This window comes from Equus caballus, chromosome 1 (assembly GCF_041296265.1).
Source record: "Equus caballus isolate H_3958 breed thoroughbred chromosome 1, TB-T2T, whole genome shotgun sequence".
Classification (NCBI taxonomy): domain Eukaryota; kingdom Metazoa; phylum Chordata; class Mammalia; order Perissodactyla; family Equidae; genus Equus; species Equus caballus.
In genome coordinates this window covers 93,868,915-93,884,980 of record NC_091684.1, presented here as the reverse complement: position 1 = coordinate 93,884,980, position 16,066 = coordinate 93,868,915, and the positions used below count along the sequence as shown (strand labels likewise).

The 16,066-nt window shown below is 53.1% G+C and overlaps 1 protein-coding gene across 6 annotated transcripts in view; it reads right to left on the bottom strand.

Moving 5' to 3' along the window:
• The window catches only part of ARHGAP22 (Rho GTPase activating protein 22), a 188,167-nt gene that overhangs the window by 81,672 nt on the left and 90,429 nt on the right, over nucleotides 1–16,066 (bottom strand). For 5 of the 6 annotated variants that reach the window (XM_023648277.2, XM_023648280.2, XM_070265086.1 and 2 more), the window contains one exon: nucleotides 13,859–13,946. In XM_023648277.2, coding sequence (XP_023504045.2) covers nucleotides 13,859–13,946 — 88 coding nt within the window. Of the gene's footprint in view, nucleotides 1–7,215; nucleotides 7,426–13,858; nucleotides 13,947–16,066 lie in introns of those variants that run through there. The other variant, XM_070265094.1, reaches the window with a different exon arrangement.

The window sequence follows — 16,066 nt, the reverse complement described above, 5'->3', positions numbered from 1 at the left end:
GTCTTCCTCGGAAAAAAAAAAAAAAAGATTTGTAGTTTGCTTGAAATTTAGCTTAGAACAATCTTCTCACCAGTGCAGACTAAAAGGTTTTTTAGCAGCTGGCAAAAATGGGCACAATAATACACTCATGATTCAAAAATAACATCAAACAGTATGATTTCAAGTGTTCGTTATTATTAAAATTTTCTTTATTTTGTATGGCTTGGTTTGTAATTTTCTTTTAAAGCTAAGTAGTTCCTCCTCACTTTCTTTTTTTTTTAATTTTTAATTTTTTTTTAAAGATTTTATTTTTTTCCTTTTTCTCCCTAAAGCCCCCCGGTACATAGTTGTATATTCTTCACTGTGGGTGGGTCCTTCCAGTTGTGGCATGTGGGACGCCGCCTCAGCGTGGTTTGATGAGCAGTGCGATGTCCGCGCCCAGGATTCGAACCAACGAAACACTGGGCCGCCTGCAGCGGAGCGCGCGAACCTAACCACTTGGCCACAGGGCCAGCCCCTTGGTTTGTTATTTTTGAATAGTATTTTATTAATTTCATCCGCTAACAATTTTATTAGAAGGGTAATATTTTTCATGTTCATATTTCGTAGGTTTATGTTTTCACCTAATGTTTTAATATGTAAATGTTTTTAATTTGAAATGGATAAAATATTTAGCTTCACTGAATTTTAAAATTTTATGTATTCTGTATACCACTTTATGGAAGATATTGATAATTAACGTTGATATGTTAGAAATAGAGGGAATAAATACCTGCCTTCCTGTGTGTCATTTTGCTGCGGCGACTGCAATTAGTTGTTTTACTAATTAGCCACCGCTAACCATGTGCCAGACGTGGCGCTTAATGCTCTATACGGAGCTGCTTTTGTTATTTGAGGCCATTTGACAGATAAAGAGCCTGAAGTTTAAGGGGTTATGTGACTCGCTCAGGACCCCAGACCTGGGGAGAGGCTGGGCCAGAATTGAAAATCAGACAGTGTGACTGAACACCTGGCCTTAACCACAGCCCCACATGGCAAATAACTGGGGGTGTCAAATTAGTCAGCCAATACATAATAACTATCATTTCCTAGCTATCTTTAATTTTGAGTGTTTATTATCTACACTAGGGTTCACAGACTTAAACCCTTAGAGAGATCAGGCAGACAAGACGAACTGAAAAAACAGGTGTGGAGGGCAATAGGGAGTGGTGGGGATTCTGGTCAACTCATGAATACTTTGTCTAAAAGGGGCAGCTGTTATTGAGCTCCTGCCAATTGTTTATATGGAGAAAGCAGGCCCAAATTTACCCTATAGAAATCTCTATTCTTTATGGGTAAAATCTTTTCCTTTTAAAAATATTTCATGAGCCAAACAAAATATGTCGAAGGGCCAGAATCAGCCCAAGGGTCATCAGCCCTGGTTTGCCGCATGAGGACTAGACTCATGTCATTGTTCTTGTCATTGTCTAGTTCTTGTCATTGTTTGCCTCCCTCTTCCATCACTTTCAGCTCTCTTCCTGATTTTGAGTTATTGCTCCTTCATTGATTTAGTTTATCAAGCCCCTTTAAGAGTCAAGCACCACGCTCCGAGGGCACAGATGTAGTCCCCTCCTTCCGGAGCTCAGAGTCCAGCGTTGGGTAGCATGGATGTTTTGCTCCAGAGCAGCACTTCTCACATTTGAATATGCACACAAATCACGCGGGACTTGCTATAACACAGGTCCTGTTGCAGTAGTTCCAAGTGGGCACTAGAGTCTGTATTCCCATCAAGCTCCCAGGGGATGAGGATGCAGGTGGTCCATGGACCAAAACCTGAGTAGGAAAGACCTGGACTAACGAACAGCCTTGTGTCTAAGAAGGTCCCTGAGCTGACAGCTCTCCTCTATACCTGGGCTTCCCAGAAGTGACCTGGGTCGTCCAACCCCCCACCCGTTAATCCCCTGCCACATTCCTCCCCACATCCTAATTTATCTAGAGATTTAGTCTAGCTGAGATCACTCATAAAGAATTTTATCTACATCTTTGTTCTGAGCTGGCCCTGAGCGTGCCTCCTCCAGCACATCACCTCTTCCCTATCTGGTGCTCATGTCTCTATCTGAGGAATTTCTGTCTATGCCTTTCTGTGTCTCAGAGCCGAGGTGCCCAGCACCCGCCTGGGCTCCTGCTAAGAGTGAGACCCCGGAGTGGGACTCACGTGGATGGACGGTGGACTCCACCTTGAACTAATCATGCGACTTCAGACAAGTTACCCCTCTGTGCCTCGGTTTCCACATCTGTCAAACAGGGTGTAATGTCCACTCACCGGGGTGTCAGGAAGATTGAGCCAATACAGTTTAGAGCACCCTTCCCATTTCCTTTTCTAAAAAGAAACTCAACAAACGACTTTAAGAATCTCCTGTTGCTTGTGTCCTGCAGAAAATGTTAATATAGGGAACTCATTTCTATTGCTGTCCCAGGCACGTGGCCAACTGCTCTCGGAGGAATGAGCAGCTTTCCTTTGGTGAGTGGCCCCTCATTCTGTCAGTCAGCAAACAGGTGCCTGGGGTGGACGTGTGAGGTAAGAGGGGCAAGCCATACAGAAGGCGGCAGACAGATGACAGTCACCATAGGTGGGTGAGTGCCACACACGCGTGTCTGCAAAGTCAGGAAATGTAAAAACATTATATAGCAGGTTTGCCAAATTTTTCAATAATATTCTCAACGTGTTTTCAGGCGAAACACCTCTAAGAAACAATGGACCCAGTTGTCAATCAATAAATACACCACGCAGTGTCCAAAAAGTCACAAGATTTAGATAAAGTACTATATTTGTTTTACTTTTTAAAAGATAAACAACTGAGGGCCAGCCCCATGGCTGAGTGGTTAGAGTTCTGTGCACTCTGCTTCAGCAGCCTGGGTTTGTGGGTTCGGCTCCTGAACGCGGACCTACACCACTCATCAGCCATGCTGTGGAGGCATCCCACACACAAAATGGAGAAAGATGGGCACAGAGGTTAGCTCAGGGCTAATCTTCCTCAAAAAAAAAAAAAAGAAAAAGAGGAAGCTTGGCAATGGATTTAGTTCAGGGCGAATCTTCCTCCCCCCCCCCCCCAAAAAAAACGGTAAAATAACTGGACCCAGTGCTTTAAATTTAGAGGCATTTTATCTGAAAAGGTGTCTGGAGGTTGAAGAAAAGCACACCAAGCAGATTATTTGACAAGGTTACTAACACACTTTTTAAAAATGGTCCTGTTTCTCGATTTTGCAGACAACCTGTTATACTACTTGCTCACGTTATTGAGTACTTAACACAGGCCAGGTGTTGTCCTAAGATAGGTGCATAATGTCACAACAACACTATGGGGCAGGTACTTTTAAAAAAGTTTTGATTTTGAAATAATTCTAGATTCACAGGAAGTTGCAAGGAAATGTACAGGGAGGTCCCATGCACCCCTCCCCCAGCCTCCCCCAGCGTTCACATCTTGCACAACTGTTGCACGGTATCGCGACCAGGAAGCTGACCTTGGTACGATCCACAGAGCTGACTCAGGTTTCGCCAGTTCCACACGGTCTCCTGTGTGTGTGCATGAGGGGGGGCTCTATGCAATTTTATCACATGTCACGAAACCATCACCACAGTCAAGATACTTAACGGCACCATCATCAGAATGCGTCAAGCCAGGTTTCCCTGCTGCCAGCCTGGGCTTCTGTGCTCTCACAGTGACCCAGTCATCTTTATCCCCAAAGTGCCTCTCTTCCTCCGCATCCTTTCTTAGTTGCCCAGCAACCTGGCAGGGATCCTGGGCTCCACCTCCAGCATCCGGTCCCTCACTGGGTCAGGCTGTTCTGCCTCTCAGCCATCCCCCTATCCTCCTGGCCCCTTACTTACGAGCCTTTGGTGGCTCCTCATTGCCTGTAAGATTGTCCAGATTCCTGAGCCTGAGACACAAGGCTTTTGGGGCTCTGACTCAGGCTGGCTCTCCTGCTAATCCAGCCACATTGCTCTCCCACCTGACACTGCACGTGCAGCGCCACACTGAATGAGGGCAGTCAAGCTGCCTCATGCCCCAGGACATTTGCACAACTGTGTGCATCTCTTCCTGTGCTCCTCCTCTGAGCCAGGCACTGAGCACTGGGCTGAAGCTGTAGCTATGAATCAGTCATGGACCCTTCCCTCAAGAAGCCCTAAGTCTAATGAGAGAAATGTTAACTGCCCCAGCAAAGAAAAGAAGGTGAAAAACCACGAGGTCCTTTCAACAGTGTGTGAAAGGGGTGGCCACAGAAGCAAGTGCAGGTTCGAATGAGAACGCCTGAGGTGGGAGAAGGCGGGATGAGGATGAGCAGCAGCAAGTCTGGATCCATGTGCCCGCCCCCGTGCAGGTAGGACACCTCCTGGAGCCCCCACAGCCACAGAGGTGGCCCCCACCGTGCAGCAGAAGGCTGTGGGGTCAGGGAGTCAGGCAGAGTGTCATACCTGCCGAGGGGAGACTGAGCCAGCTCACTGGGCTAAGGACCATGTTATACTGGCCCCGTGGGCAGCCCCGGGTGGCCCAGTAAAGGCTCTTTCTGATGGGCCTCATTCAAGAAGGATGGCTTCAGTTAGATCACCTAATGGACCACGGGCTCTGTCTGCAAGGATGCAGGGCAGGCCACGCACCCCAGGAAAGATTCTAGTCACCGTCTGTGGGTGGGGGGAGTTCCACCTAATGGCTCCTCTGCCTTAGTGGCTTAGGATGTGGGAGACGCGGAGACTCCGGGCAAGCGGTCTCGGCAGCAGATGCAGGAGTGTTTCTAACAACAGGACCGACGGAGAGGACAGAGGGCAGGGGTGACTTCGGGCCCAGGGCCTGGTGCTGGACAGCCGAGGGTGTGATGGGTCGAGCATGCTCAGCCCTTGGAGAAGCCACATCCCCTGTCTGGGTGCCAGATTTGTGAACGGGATAAGAACACTGATAAGATGTGGACCGAATTCATTCATGACTTGAAGCTCCGAGAGCCAGTGAATTTGCAAGGAGAGATCAATGAGGGGTGCTAGCCGGCTCCATTCACACGCTGCAGCCTAGGACAAGAGAACAGGGTCAAGTCCTGCGTTCACAACCAGAAGCCCACAGCCAGCGCTGGCTGCACGGGCCCGTGATGGGGGCAGGTGCACAGGGCCCCCACTCAGGAGAGCCTACATGAGGACCCAAATGCGCCATGACTGCTGTCCTGAAATTCTGGATAATTTTGTCTTTCAGTCTGTGTTTTGTAGAGAAGTCTGAAGGGTCAGTGGCACATGTGCTGGGGTTTGGAACCTCAGCTCTCCTGTGGTGCTGCATCCTGCAGCCACCTGTCACTAGGGATGCTCCGCCACCTCCTGCCTTCTGGTGCCCCGCACGGCTGTTAACCCTCTCCCCAGCTCCGCCCGGTGACTCCTGTCCCCCACTTTCTGGTGCCTGGTGGAGGCCTCGGCAGGCAGGAGCTGGGGGCACGTACATGAAAGAGTCTCAGGATGGAGCAGGGAGGTGATGGTCCGTGCCCTGGGTTGGCAGCACCAGTGGCAAGGGTGGGGCAGCAGGCTGTAGGAAAGGGAGTTGCCTGGCTGGACTCCCTCACCCAGGATGGGGCACAGCATCTTGGTCCAGTGGCTGGCAGGAGGGAGACCTGGCAGCTGGTGGGGGTGTGCACAGCAACTTGGGGGCCCGAGTGCCTGAGAGGGTCTCCTCTTGTCCCATGAGGGAGAGGGCACCATTTAAATAGCAAACAAAAACCACCATGCCTGCTCCTCCCCGGAGACCCACACAAAGTACGGCTACACCTGCTCCCGCATCACAGCACTTCACATCCATTCGTGCGGCCCCCAAGCCCCTCGGTGCCCTCTTCCCAACACAGGGGAGCAGCTCAGAGCCGCAGGGAAGTGGCTCCAGCCTCCTCACCCTGCTGGTGCTGGAGACAGCCCCGTCTGCGTCTGCGTCGGTCCCTCCCAGCACAGTGTCAGAACTTATCACGGCCCAGGATCGCCACCTTCGTTCCAGACTCAGGTGTCCGTGAACACAGCCTTTGAGCTCCTTACTTCCATAGTTGCTCCTCTGCTGTGCTCTGGACCAGCTACACCATTTGTGGGGCCCAGTGCAAAATAAAAATGCAGGGCTCCGTTTTCAAAAAGCAGGAAAAAAGTGTCATCGAAGGTATTAAATATAAAGCTTTTTCCTTTCTTCTGCGAGCACTCTTTCAACCTATCAAAGTGTGGCTCCTGGACCAGCCAGGTCGGCATCACCTGGGAGCGCGTCAGAAATGCAGATTCTCAGGCCTTGCCCCAGAGCGCTGGGTTCAGTAACTTTGGGGATGAGCCCAGCAGTCTGGGTTTTAACAAGCCCTCCGGGGGATCCTGATACACAGGAAAGTTTGAGAACCACTGCTGTGGAGCTAGGATTCGTTTTTGTTTTTAAAGCAACAGACTAAAGAAATTTGAAGTCTGATTTGAAGCTCGCTAGACATGGCAGATAAAAAGGGAGTCGAAAGAGAGAGAGAGGAGGAAGGAAGGGGAGAGGGAGGGAGGGAGGAAAAGAACTCTGTGCTTCCACACATCTTAGTTCACACGACGGTCACAGCTGTCTGGCCAAGGAAGTAGTTTTCTTTCTATTATCAGATGATGAAAAGGAGACTCAGAAAAATTAAGTTATTGGTCCAAGTTCTTGCGATGAGTGAGTGGCAGAGCTGAAGTGTGAATCTAGGTCTGTCTGACCCCAAAGTCTAGGCTTTCCCTCACTTGCCCCCTGGCCCCATATTAAGGGGACTTGCTGAGCACTTGCTCTATGTCAGGCCGTGCACCGAGCCAGCCCCTGCATTGAGGCCTGTGCTGGGCAGTCCTGTCCCTCCAGACACAGGCGGCTGCTGAGCCCTCGAAGTGTGGTGGGCGTAAGTGAGCAGTGGAATTGTTCACTTCATCACAGATGTGGCTTCCGTTCCATCCCTATTGAACAGAGCTGCTCCAGAACGTGATTCTGGCCAAAGGAATGAGCTGCATGCTCCTCCTCAGGGGCGTCTATTTCCAGGGACATGAGTGGGACGTTCCAGCCTCTGGTCCCGTGTTTGGTTGAGAAAGGGGAGGTTAGGGTGAGCCAGACCGCAAAGCAGCGACTTCCAAGCCGCCGCTCTAGTGCCTGCAGACTCCCCTCCTCTGGGGGGTGGGGAGCTCTGGTGAGCTTCTCATCTAACTTCATTTCTACTCATTCCCATCATCTGGCGCTCTGCAGGCAAACTCGGTGGGGCCGCCTGAGGTCAGGCTGATAGGCAGGCTGGCTGGTACCAGGTGCCGAGACAGGCCGAGATCGGCATCCGCTCAGGAGGCGGCTAATGAGATGAGCGATGCTCTGTGGATGTCAGGGGCGCCGCATCAGTCTCCTTCCACCTAGGAATCTGTGTGTGCTGGCTGTGCTTCAAGGTCAGGCCTCGGAGACAGCAGGCAGCACTTCCATCTGCTCCAAGCTGTAGGCGGACAAGGAGAGGGAGCTGCAAGCTTAGTGCCCAAGCGTGGCTGCAAGGACCCAGCGCAGCCACAAGAAAACTGCTGGAACCCGCTCTTTCTGGGTGACCAGGGCCCGCCCTTTTATCTTACAGATGGGGAAACTGAGACCCGGAGAAGGGAGGAAATCTCATCTAGTTCCCCCTGGTTAGGGGCTGAGCTGGGTCTGGAACCCACTTGAATAGGCCCCAAAGGCGCAGAAGTTGTGCATGATCAGAGCCCCTTGCTTCAGAACTTGGCACATGAGCTGGTAGCTGCACAGAATCAGGGCTCGGCTTTGAGTGGCCAGGCTTCTGAGTCGCCTTGGCCAGGGGTCCCTGTGAGCAGGGCCTCTTGTCTGGTTCCTCCCGTGGCAGAGGGCTCTTGTGTGTGGACACTGGCGGGGGCGAGGGTGGGGTGGTGAAGATGAGCGGCAGTGCCCCCTCACCTCCCGCCCGGTCTTTGCCACCCGCCATCATTAACCCCAGTGCTCTTTCTAACGTACGGTGTTGCTTTTCAGCATCCCTCCTGCCAGCAGAAGACTTTCAACGACTGAAAGTCTGTCCAGCATCGGAGGCCCTCCCGGACCTGGCTTTCCAGCTTGGTCCTCCACCCCATGGGTCTCAATACACTGTACTTCTCCAGGTCGCTGTGCCTTTGGGAGCTCTACCCTTCCTCTTGGACGTCTCTGGGGATGTCCTTCTCCTGTTTGCCCATCTGGATAATTTTTACTTTACCGTTGAGCCTTAGCTTGAGTGAAACCTTCCCTAACCACCCAGCCAACGCCCCCTCCCTACTCCGGGCTCTCGGCCATGGGGACGCCTCTATCAGAGCACTTATCACCCAGCACTGGGATTGTTTACTTACAGGTACCAGCTCAGCAGTAACGGTGTTGTTATTATTAATAAGGATAAACAGAGATTGTAGGGAGGAGGGGAGAGTATAAAAGCATCAGGCCCCGACTGCGAGCCAGACACTGCATCCTCACTGAACCCCAGTCGCTGGGCTGCATTATTGTCTTATAAGTGATGCAACAGAGGCACGGGGACACTCAGTGACTTGTCCAAACCCACAAAGGGCCTGGGTGGCAGGGCCGGGCTTCTGTGCGGGGTCTCCCTGACTCCTGGAGAGACAGGCAGTTGGACACCAGCTAGCGCCAGATGCTTCTGGACGGGGCGGGGGGGGGGGTGGGGGGTGGGGGCCCGCTGGGCGAGTGCAGAAGACAGGTGCCAAAGGGAGATGGTGCCTGGGCTGGGCCTCCCACCTCTCCCCTGGAAGCTTCCTTTCTGTCTGTGGATGCCGGTCCACCCCTGGGGAGCATCTGTGCCCCTGGCACGCTTGGGTACAACTGCCCCCGCCTCCCTGAGTTCCATGGGGAGCTATTGCTCCTACCTCAGCCCCCATCTCCCGGTTGGAGCCACAAACCTGAACTCAAAGCCATCTGCCTGAGGTTCTACTGCCCACAGGTGCCCACCCAGTGTTTGGAGGGGAGGGAGTGGCCCAGGAGCCTGTGGGAGAGAGAGTGCCGGCAGGCCTTGGAACCAGCGGCTTCCACCAGAGCCTCCAGCATTTTCTCTTGAGAAATATGGTCTGCGGGCCTGAAGCAGACGGGCTTCTGAGATGGGAACGGGGCCAGCCGTTTATAGGCTTCAGGTCTTCCTGCTGCTCACCAAGACAGCACTCCCCGGCTCCTCTCCTCCCTCCCACTCGTGCTGAAAGCCCTGAAAGCTGGCAGTCCCAGGAAGAAATGCGCCTCGAAGGGCACCCCATCCTGGGCCCGGGGCGGCTCTGCGGAAAGGGCCAAGGACAGCGATGTGACAGCCCCACAAAAACAGAACCACGGACTGTGTCTGGTGTGGTGCACATTTGAGATGGCCACCCGTCACCTCCCTCCCTCCCAGAAGGTTCCTGAGTCCTTTGGGGGCTCCTTGCTCCCACTGTCTGAAGCCTTGCTGAGCTGTCTGTCCAGCACTGGAGTGGATGGCCTTTCCTCACCTCCCCCGCCAGCGTTGCCAGCCCTAAACACAGCCACTGAGACTTCAGCCTTGAGCAAGCGACACCAGGATGGAGAAGTCTGCTGGGATTCAGCTTTCCCAGCACAGAGCAATGACCCACTGTCCGTTCCTGCCTCTGGGACCCCCAAGCAGCCCTACTGCCTGCCCCTTCCACGCAGGTCTCCAGCTTCTGGATGATTCTGTGTGCCCCCATAGCCTCTGGCCAATTCCACCTTCACCTGAGCTGGCCAGAGCTGGCTTCTGCTACCTGCAATCGAGACTCTGGAAAGACACTCCCAGCAACGGACAAGACGTCATAGTCCTGTGGTTACTGGCCAGAAAGACTAGGGCTCCCGTCTCAATTCCTCTAGTCAACTGACCTGCCTCCCTTTGGTAGCATGATGCTAAAACAGGAAGAAGGATGTTGGCAATGAGTTATGCTGCTTTATTGGTTACTAATCAATAAAGGTAGGATGGGATGCTTGTCCCACCAAACACCAGCATCTCATGGGTTTAGCAGCTATTTTTGTCCAGAGCGCCAGCGCAGGCCCCTCCACTCCTTGCCCACCCCTTTGGCTTTAGAGGGAGGCCTCAGCACAGCCTGGGGCCAGATGCCTGCATTGCCAAGGAGTGAGGGTCTCAGAGGCCAAAAGAATCAAGTCTTCGAGGGGCAGTTGCAAAGAGCTGGGAGGGGGCGGGTTTGCCAGGGAAAATTCTGGTCACCATTACAATGCGTGTGGGGCTTTCCCACACCACCAAGCAATTCTCGGACAATAGCTGGGGTCCTACAATTTGACTCGATTTTGACACCATCTACTGGGAGATAGCATCAGACCCCACAGGTTAAATGCTCAGTCCTCCAAGACGGCCCCCCACCAGATGTCAACGGCAAGTCCAGGTTGTCATCTGTGCTTCTGACCAAGCAGCTATAGATCAGAGGGTCCAACAACCGCCCCCTCCCTGGGTTTGATGACTTTGCTAGAGCAAGTCACAGAACTCAGGGAAATATTTTGCTTTCCAGATAACCAATTTATTATAAAAGGCTATAACTCAGGAACAGCCAGATGGAAGAGATGCACAAGGCAAGGTACGTGGGGAGGGACTCAAAACCCCCATGTCCTCTTCGAGCACGACACTCTGCCTGAACCTCCACAAGCTCACCGGCTCAGAAGCTCTCTGAACCCTTATCAGTGGATCAATCGATGAAATCATTGGCCATTGGCGAATGAATCGACCTCCAGCCCCTCTCCCCTCCCCGGAGGTCTGGGGGGTGGGACTGAAAGTTTCGACCCTCTAATCACACGCTTAGCTCCACTGGCAACCAGCCCCATTCTTAGGTGTGGTCCAAAAGCCACCTCATTAACATGACAAAAGACACCTTGATCGCTCTCATCGTTTAGGAAATTCCAAGGGTTTTAGAAGCTCTGCGCAGGAAATAGGGACAAAGACCAAATATCTATTTCTTCTTATAAATCACAATATCGCACCAGGCAGCAAACTGCCCCGACAGGAGAAGAGGTCCAGGTAGGAAGCAGGCCCAGTGTCCTTGAGTCCCAGCCCCTTCCTGAGGCCTGGCTGCCTCCGGCCTGTTGGGAGCCAGCCTCAGCCTGCTGGTGGAGAGCGCCGCTCCAGGGTCAGAGCTGGCTCAAGCTGCAGCTGCCTGACTTGGGGGCTGTGGGAGCCCAGCAAGAATCAGAGGTGTGGCGGGACTGCGATGGCAGGAGTGCAGCATGGCCTGTCGAGGGACTGGCAGGGCTCCCCACAAGGTGGCACTCACAGTATAATTCTTCCTCATAGGTTTAATTCTATCCTGATTAGAAATTGTGATTTTTTCCACTGTTGAAGAGCACAACCAGAGCAATGACTCCAAATTCATGCAGCTGACCTTATGCATTATCATATGTGGGTTTCTATCACGTTTCCAGGCGTTGTCAAGTTTCCCCTCTCTGGGTACTGGTGTGGCAGACACGCGCCCCCACCTGGCCTCCTGGGTCAGAAAGATGCGTCCAGGAGAGGCGAGTGAGTCTCCACAGGCTGACTGAACCCGTCACTGCCTGCCCCAGACCCGCTTTCCCTGAGCAGCCTCACACCTGCCGGCCCCCCGCCCCCTGCCCCCCACGACCTTCAGGAGCGGCTACACGTGCAAAAGCAAGAGGACAGGGATGGCAGTTCTGGGGGCCTGTGCGGATCTGGTGCTCAGACCTCTGCTGCGCTTGGGGTAAAGGGGTACAGGGAGCTTTCCTTCTTGTAACTGTGTCCCTAACCCTCCAGGGCCCAGTGGGGAAGATGCTAAAACCTGCACGCAGTGCCTGTGTGGGAGGGCCGCTGGAGTGTGTTGCTGTGGAAGTCAGACCGCCTGGGTACAGGCCTGACCCTACTGCTGTCTAGCTAGGTGTCCTTGGACAAGTCCTCTCCTTTCTAACCCCCAGTGAACTTTTTTTTATAAAACAGGCGTAAAAGTACCCCCTACCTTAGAGGGATGTTTTGAGTATGGCTGTAGGCAGAGTAATGGCCCCACAAAGACGTCTTGGTCCTAATCTCCGAACCTGCGAATATGCTACCCAACATGGGTCTTCTTTCCCCCAGAGTCAGGAAATCCTTGCAAATAGCCCTGACCCACACAAAGAGAATGCACACTGGTGATTCTCCCTGTCTGGTCCTCGAGGCAGGTGCTCAGAGCCTTTCTGGGTTGATGGCTAGGGCGTGTTGACCTTCACCTTTCAGTTCTGGCCTCGCCTCACGCCTCCCCAACTCCTGGGCCCGGGGACCCTGGCCTCTCCCCCAGCGCTTCCTTCCACTGCCCAGCTCACCTTCCCGCAGATGCAGGGCCTGTCTCCCTCACTGCCCTTCTTCATTTCTTCCCTACCTTCCTCGCAGAAGCCTTTACTCCTGCTCCATAGTCAACCAGGCCTCCATTTCCCCTCTATACCCTGGGAGCCCTCTGCTGCCACCTTCTGCGTACTTTGAGTACCAAGATTCTTGCATCGATAAAGTAGCTAAGTAGGAAACACCCAAATGAAGCCATGGGGACTGACTTTAGCATGTGGGGCACGGAGTTGGGAGGGTCTCCCTGCATTAGTCTTCCGCCTGTGCTTCCTGGAATTGCCAGTATGGACAGAGCAAAAGCGAACACAGCCCTGCCCCAGGGCATTTGCTCGCTCCCACTCCCAATGGGCGGCTGCTTGCTGACCTGAGCCTGGACTGCTCCACGCCTCAGGGTACAGCCGATAACCAGGTCACCTGGTCATCACATCATCTGAGGCTGCACCTACTGGCTCCCAGACCCCAGGGACACCCGAGCACGCTCAGTTCACAGCCACCACCTTCCCTATGGAACTCTAAATGTGGCCAGCACACTGGTAGGACGCACGACCAGCTGCCTGTAGCCGACACTCTTGGGGCCCTGCCCAGACCCCGTGGGCACTCCCTGTTCTCACTCACGCCCACCACGGCCTCTTTCCTCCAGCACCTGCACATCTCCCCGGAGACCATCTCTGTCTGCAGGGTGCTTGGCCATGGCAGGGCAGGCGGGAGATGCGAGTCAGCGCCCCAGGGAGCAGATCTCAAGTAATGGCTGGCAGAAGTGGGTAGGTACCTCCAGCCTCCTCGATCCTTGGTGAGACACCCCTGAAGCCTGTTCCTCACATTCTCCAGAAGTCCCCACTGGAAATGAGCCCTAGGGCCACAGCAGCAGCCAGCTCAGGAGCTCACCCTGACCAGCTCTCTTCCCTTCCCCCTGCTTCGATTTTCGGGAATCACCTCCGTATGTGTAAACTGCTCAGATCCTTGTCTCAGGCTCTGCTTTGGGGGCAGGTCAAGCTTATAAAACACCCCTTGACTGCAGAAGCTGGCCCTTCTCTACGCAGACTGGCTCACCTGCATAAGACACAGTCACTTAATTCAATGACGATCACATTTGAAAACTGGGAACCGTACCAAAGTTTTTTGTAACTGCTAACATGATAGTGGTTCTTTGGCTTAAATGATTTCCCTTCCTCCCGCCACATTGCAGTTCTCTGTTTGGGGCTTCGTGATGAAGCTGATTTTGATGCTGTCAATCTGCGCTAGCGGTTTCCTCTGGAAATGCTGGCACGTGACCCAGATGCTGCGTTTGGACCTTCACCCTGAGGCGTCCCCATTGATCGGTTTCTTCCGCGGTGTTATTGTGAATTTAAAAATCCACATTTGCCTCTCACCAAAAAGCTAACTATGTGGATAATTGATTGCATTTTCTAATCTCCCCCCAAATTTGAAATATCCTCTAGATTTGGACCAAATTCTAGAATTGCGCTTTGAGATAGTGCTGGCGGCCCTGCAGGGAGGAGTGTCCTGAAGGAGCCTTGCCCTTCCCAGGCCAGAGGTACAGTGATGCCTCCGGCAGGGACCCCAGGCCAACCCCAGAGCTGACAGGTGCTCAGCCTACCTGGGCTGATCTCGAAGCGGTGCTTTCCTGGGTCCTCGGGGCCCGGAAGGAGTTCGGTCACCTGGGTCCCTTGTAGAGAAATAAATCCCTAAGTGGAGAAACAAACACAGGGGCATGAGATGGCTGAGAAAGGGCTCTTGGGATCAGGCTCCTGCAGAGCAGAGGGTGGGGTGGTGGGGTCAGCGGCCCAGCCCCCCAGGCCCTGGCTGGGCAGGGTGGGTGCCCAGGAGCAGGGCAGGCCTCCTGTCCACAGCAGGGGCCAGGTGCAGACGAGGCCCTGCATGGGGTCCCTGGTGGAGGGGGCAGCACTGTGGTCTGTGCACATGGCTGGAGGAGCTCTGCCTACGGGCGATGCCAAGATGCCCGGAGTTAAGGTGTGGAAATGCAAGTCTGGAGCAGACGGAAAGGTTGTCATCATTCAGGGCCCCACCCCCACCCCGTTCCAACGCGCCCATCTGCAGCCTTTCTGGGGCACAAGTTTTGGCTGTAGACTGTCAGGGAGAGGATGGCTGGCACTCCGGGGCTGGTTTCCCAGGTATAACTGTCCCTGAGGCCACCCAGGGGAAACGATCAAAAGATCTGTGTGAGTCCAGTTCTGCCCCCTCCTGGCTGGGTGGGATTTCATCTCTTTACCTGTTAAATGGGAGTCACCTCCCACACAGGAGGTACCCAGCACGGATAGCGCCATGTGCCTTGTATAGCTGCGTGTGTACAGCCGTGTTGTAACCACAGGCCCATTAGAGACAGTTCGAAAAGGCCCCATCCCTTATCAACAGAATGATTAAGAATTGTCTTTCAGAAAATTTGCAAAGTCACGCAGCCAGAGCGTGCACAGAGGAAGAAATCGTGAACTGAAATGATGGCGGAACCACAGGGTGTCCTCCCCACGGAACCAAAGGACCAGGACAGGACCGGGACTTAAAAGTCAGGCTCGTATCGGCAGCGAGGGGCCCGCCATTCAGGAAGATCTGTGTTCAGAGTCCTTCCCCACCTTGCCATAAGTGTTTAGAACCCCATCCTAAACGTTCAGAGCCTCACCAGACATGCTTGGAGCTCACCAATCACAACCGGGCCTGCCAGCCTTTCCGTGTGCCAGCCTGTTCTCCCTACCCTCTTACATTTTGCCCCAAATCCTGAATCAGGGAGGCAGATCTGAGCGGGTATGCCCCTGTCTTCTAGCAGATGGATCTCACAAAATAAAGCTACATTTCTTCTCCCAAAAGCTGATGCCATAATAACTGGCTTTTCTTATGTGCATTGGGCAGGAGAAAGCTATCTGTGCGGTAACTATGTGTCGCTTAACGACCTGATCACGTTCCGAGAAACATTGTCAGGTGATTTCATCATGGTGCAAACATAGAGTGCACTTACACAAACCGAGACGGTATAGCCCACTACACACCTAGGCTCTGTGGTACTGATATGGGACCACCGTTGTGTATGTCGTCTGACCTTGATGCAAACGTTGTTATGTGGCACGTGAGCGTACATGACAGAAGGTGGGCCCTACCTGCTCTCTAATGCTGAAATCTGGCCTGGAGTGTAAAGTGCAGCAAAAGAGGATGGAATGTAAGGATGGACAGACTGGCTTTGAGTCCCAGCCTTGCACTTCCACGCTGTGTGACCTCAGGCAAACCACTTAACGTCTCTGAACCTCAGTTTCCACATCTGTACAATGGGGCAGAAAATCCCACTTCTCAGGGCCACTGAGATGCCAGATTCCTGCTCTAGGTGAGGTGCTGTCGTAACCACCTTGACTCACCCTTTCCCCACCCATCAGGCTAGGCAGAGGCTCCTTTGTCCCCCTTCAGTGTTAGTGACTGATCTCTGCTGATCCCTTCTTCATTTTGTTCATGCTCAGATTTGCTCAACTTGGACTGTTTGTGGCTCTGACTACACATTTTTGGTTCTTATCATGGGAAACCCATTTTAAACTCCATCCTTACTGCCTAACTGCTTGGGTTCGAATCCTAGCTCAGCTCCTTACTGGCTGTGTGACCTTAGGCAAATTGCTTAACCTCTCTGTACAAACTCCTGAGTTCCCTACCGGTGAAATAGGAAAATTAATAGTACTTGGTGGGGCTCTCGCGAGCAGTAAATGAATTAGTACTTGGGAAGTCCTTAGAGCATGCCTTGCACACAACGAAACCTGTGTGTTTGCCACGCTGGGTGGGGGAACAGCATCCCTGCATCTGCCCTTGCCCAGGT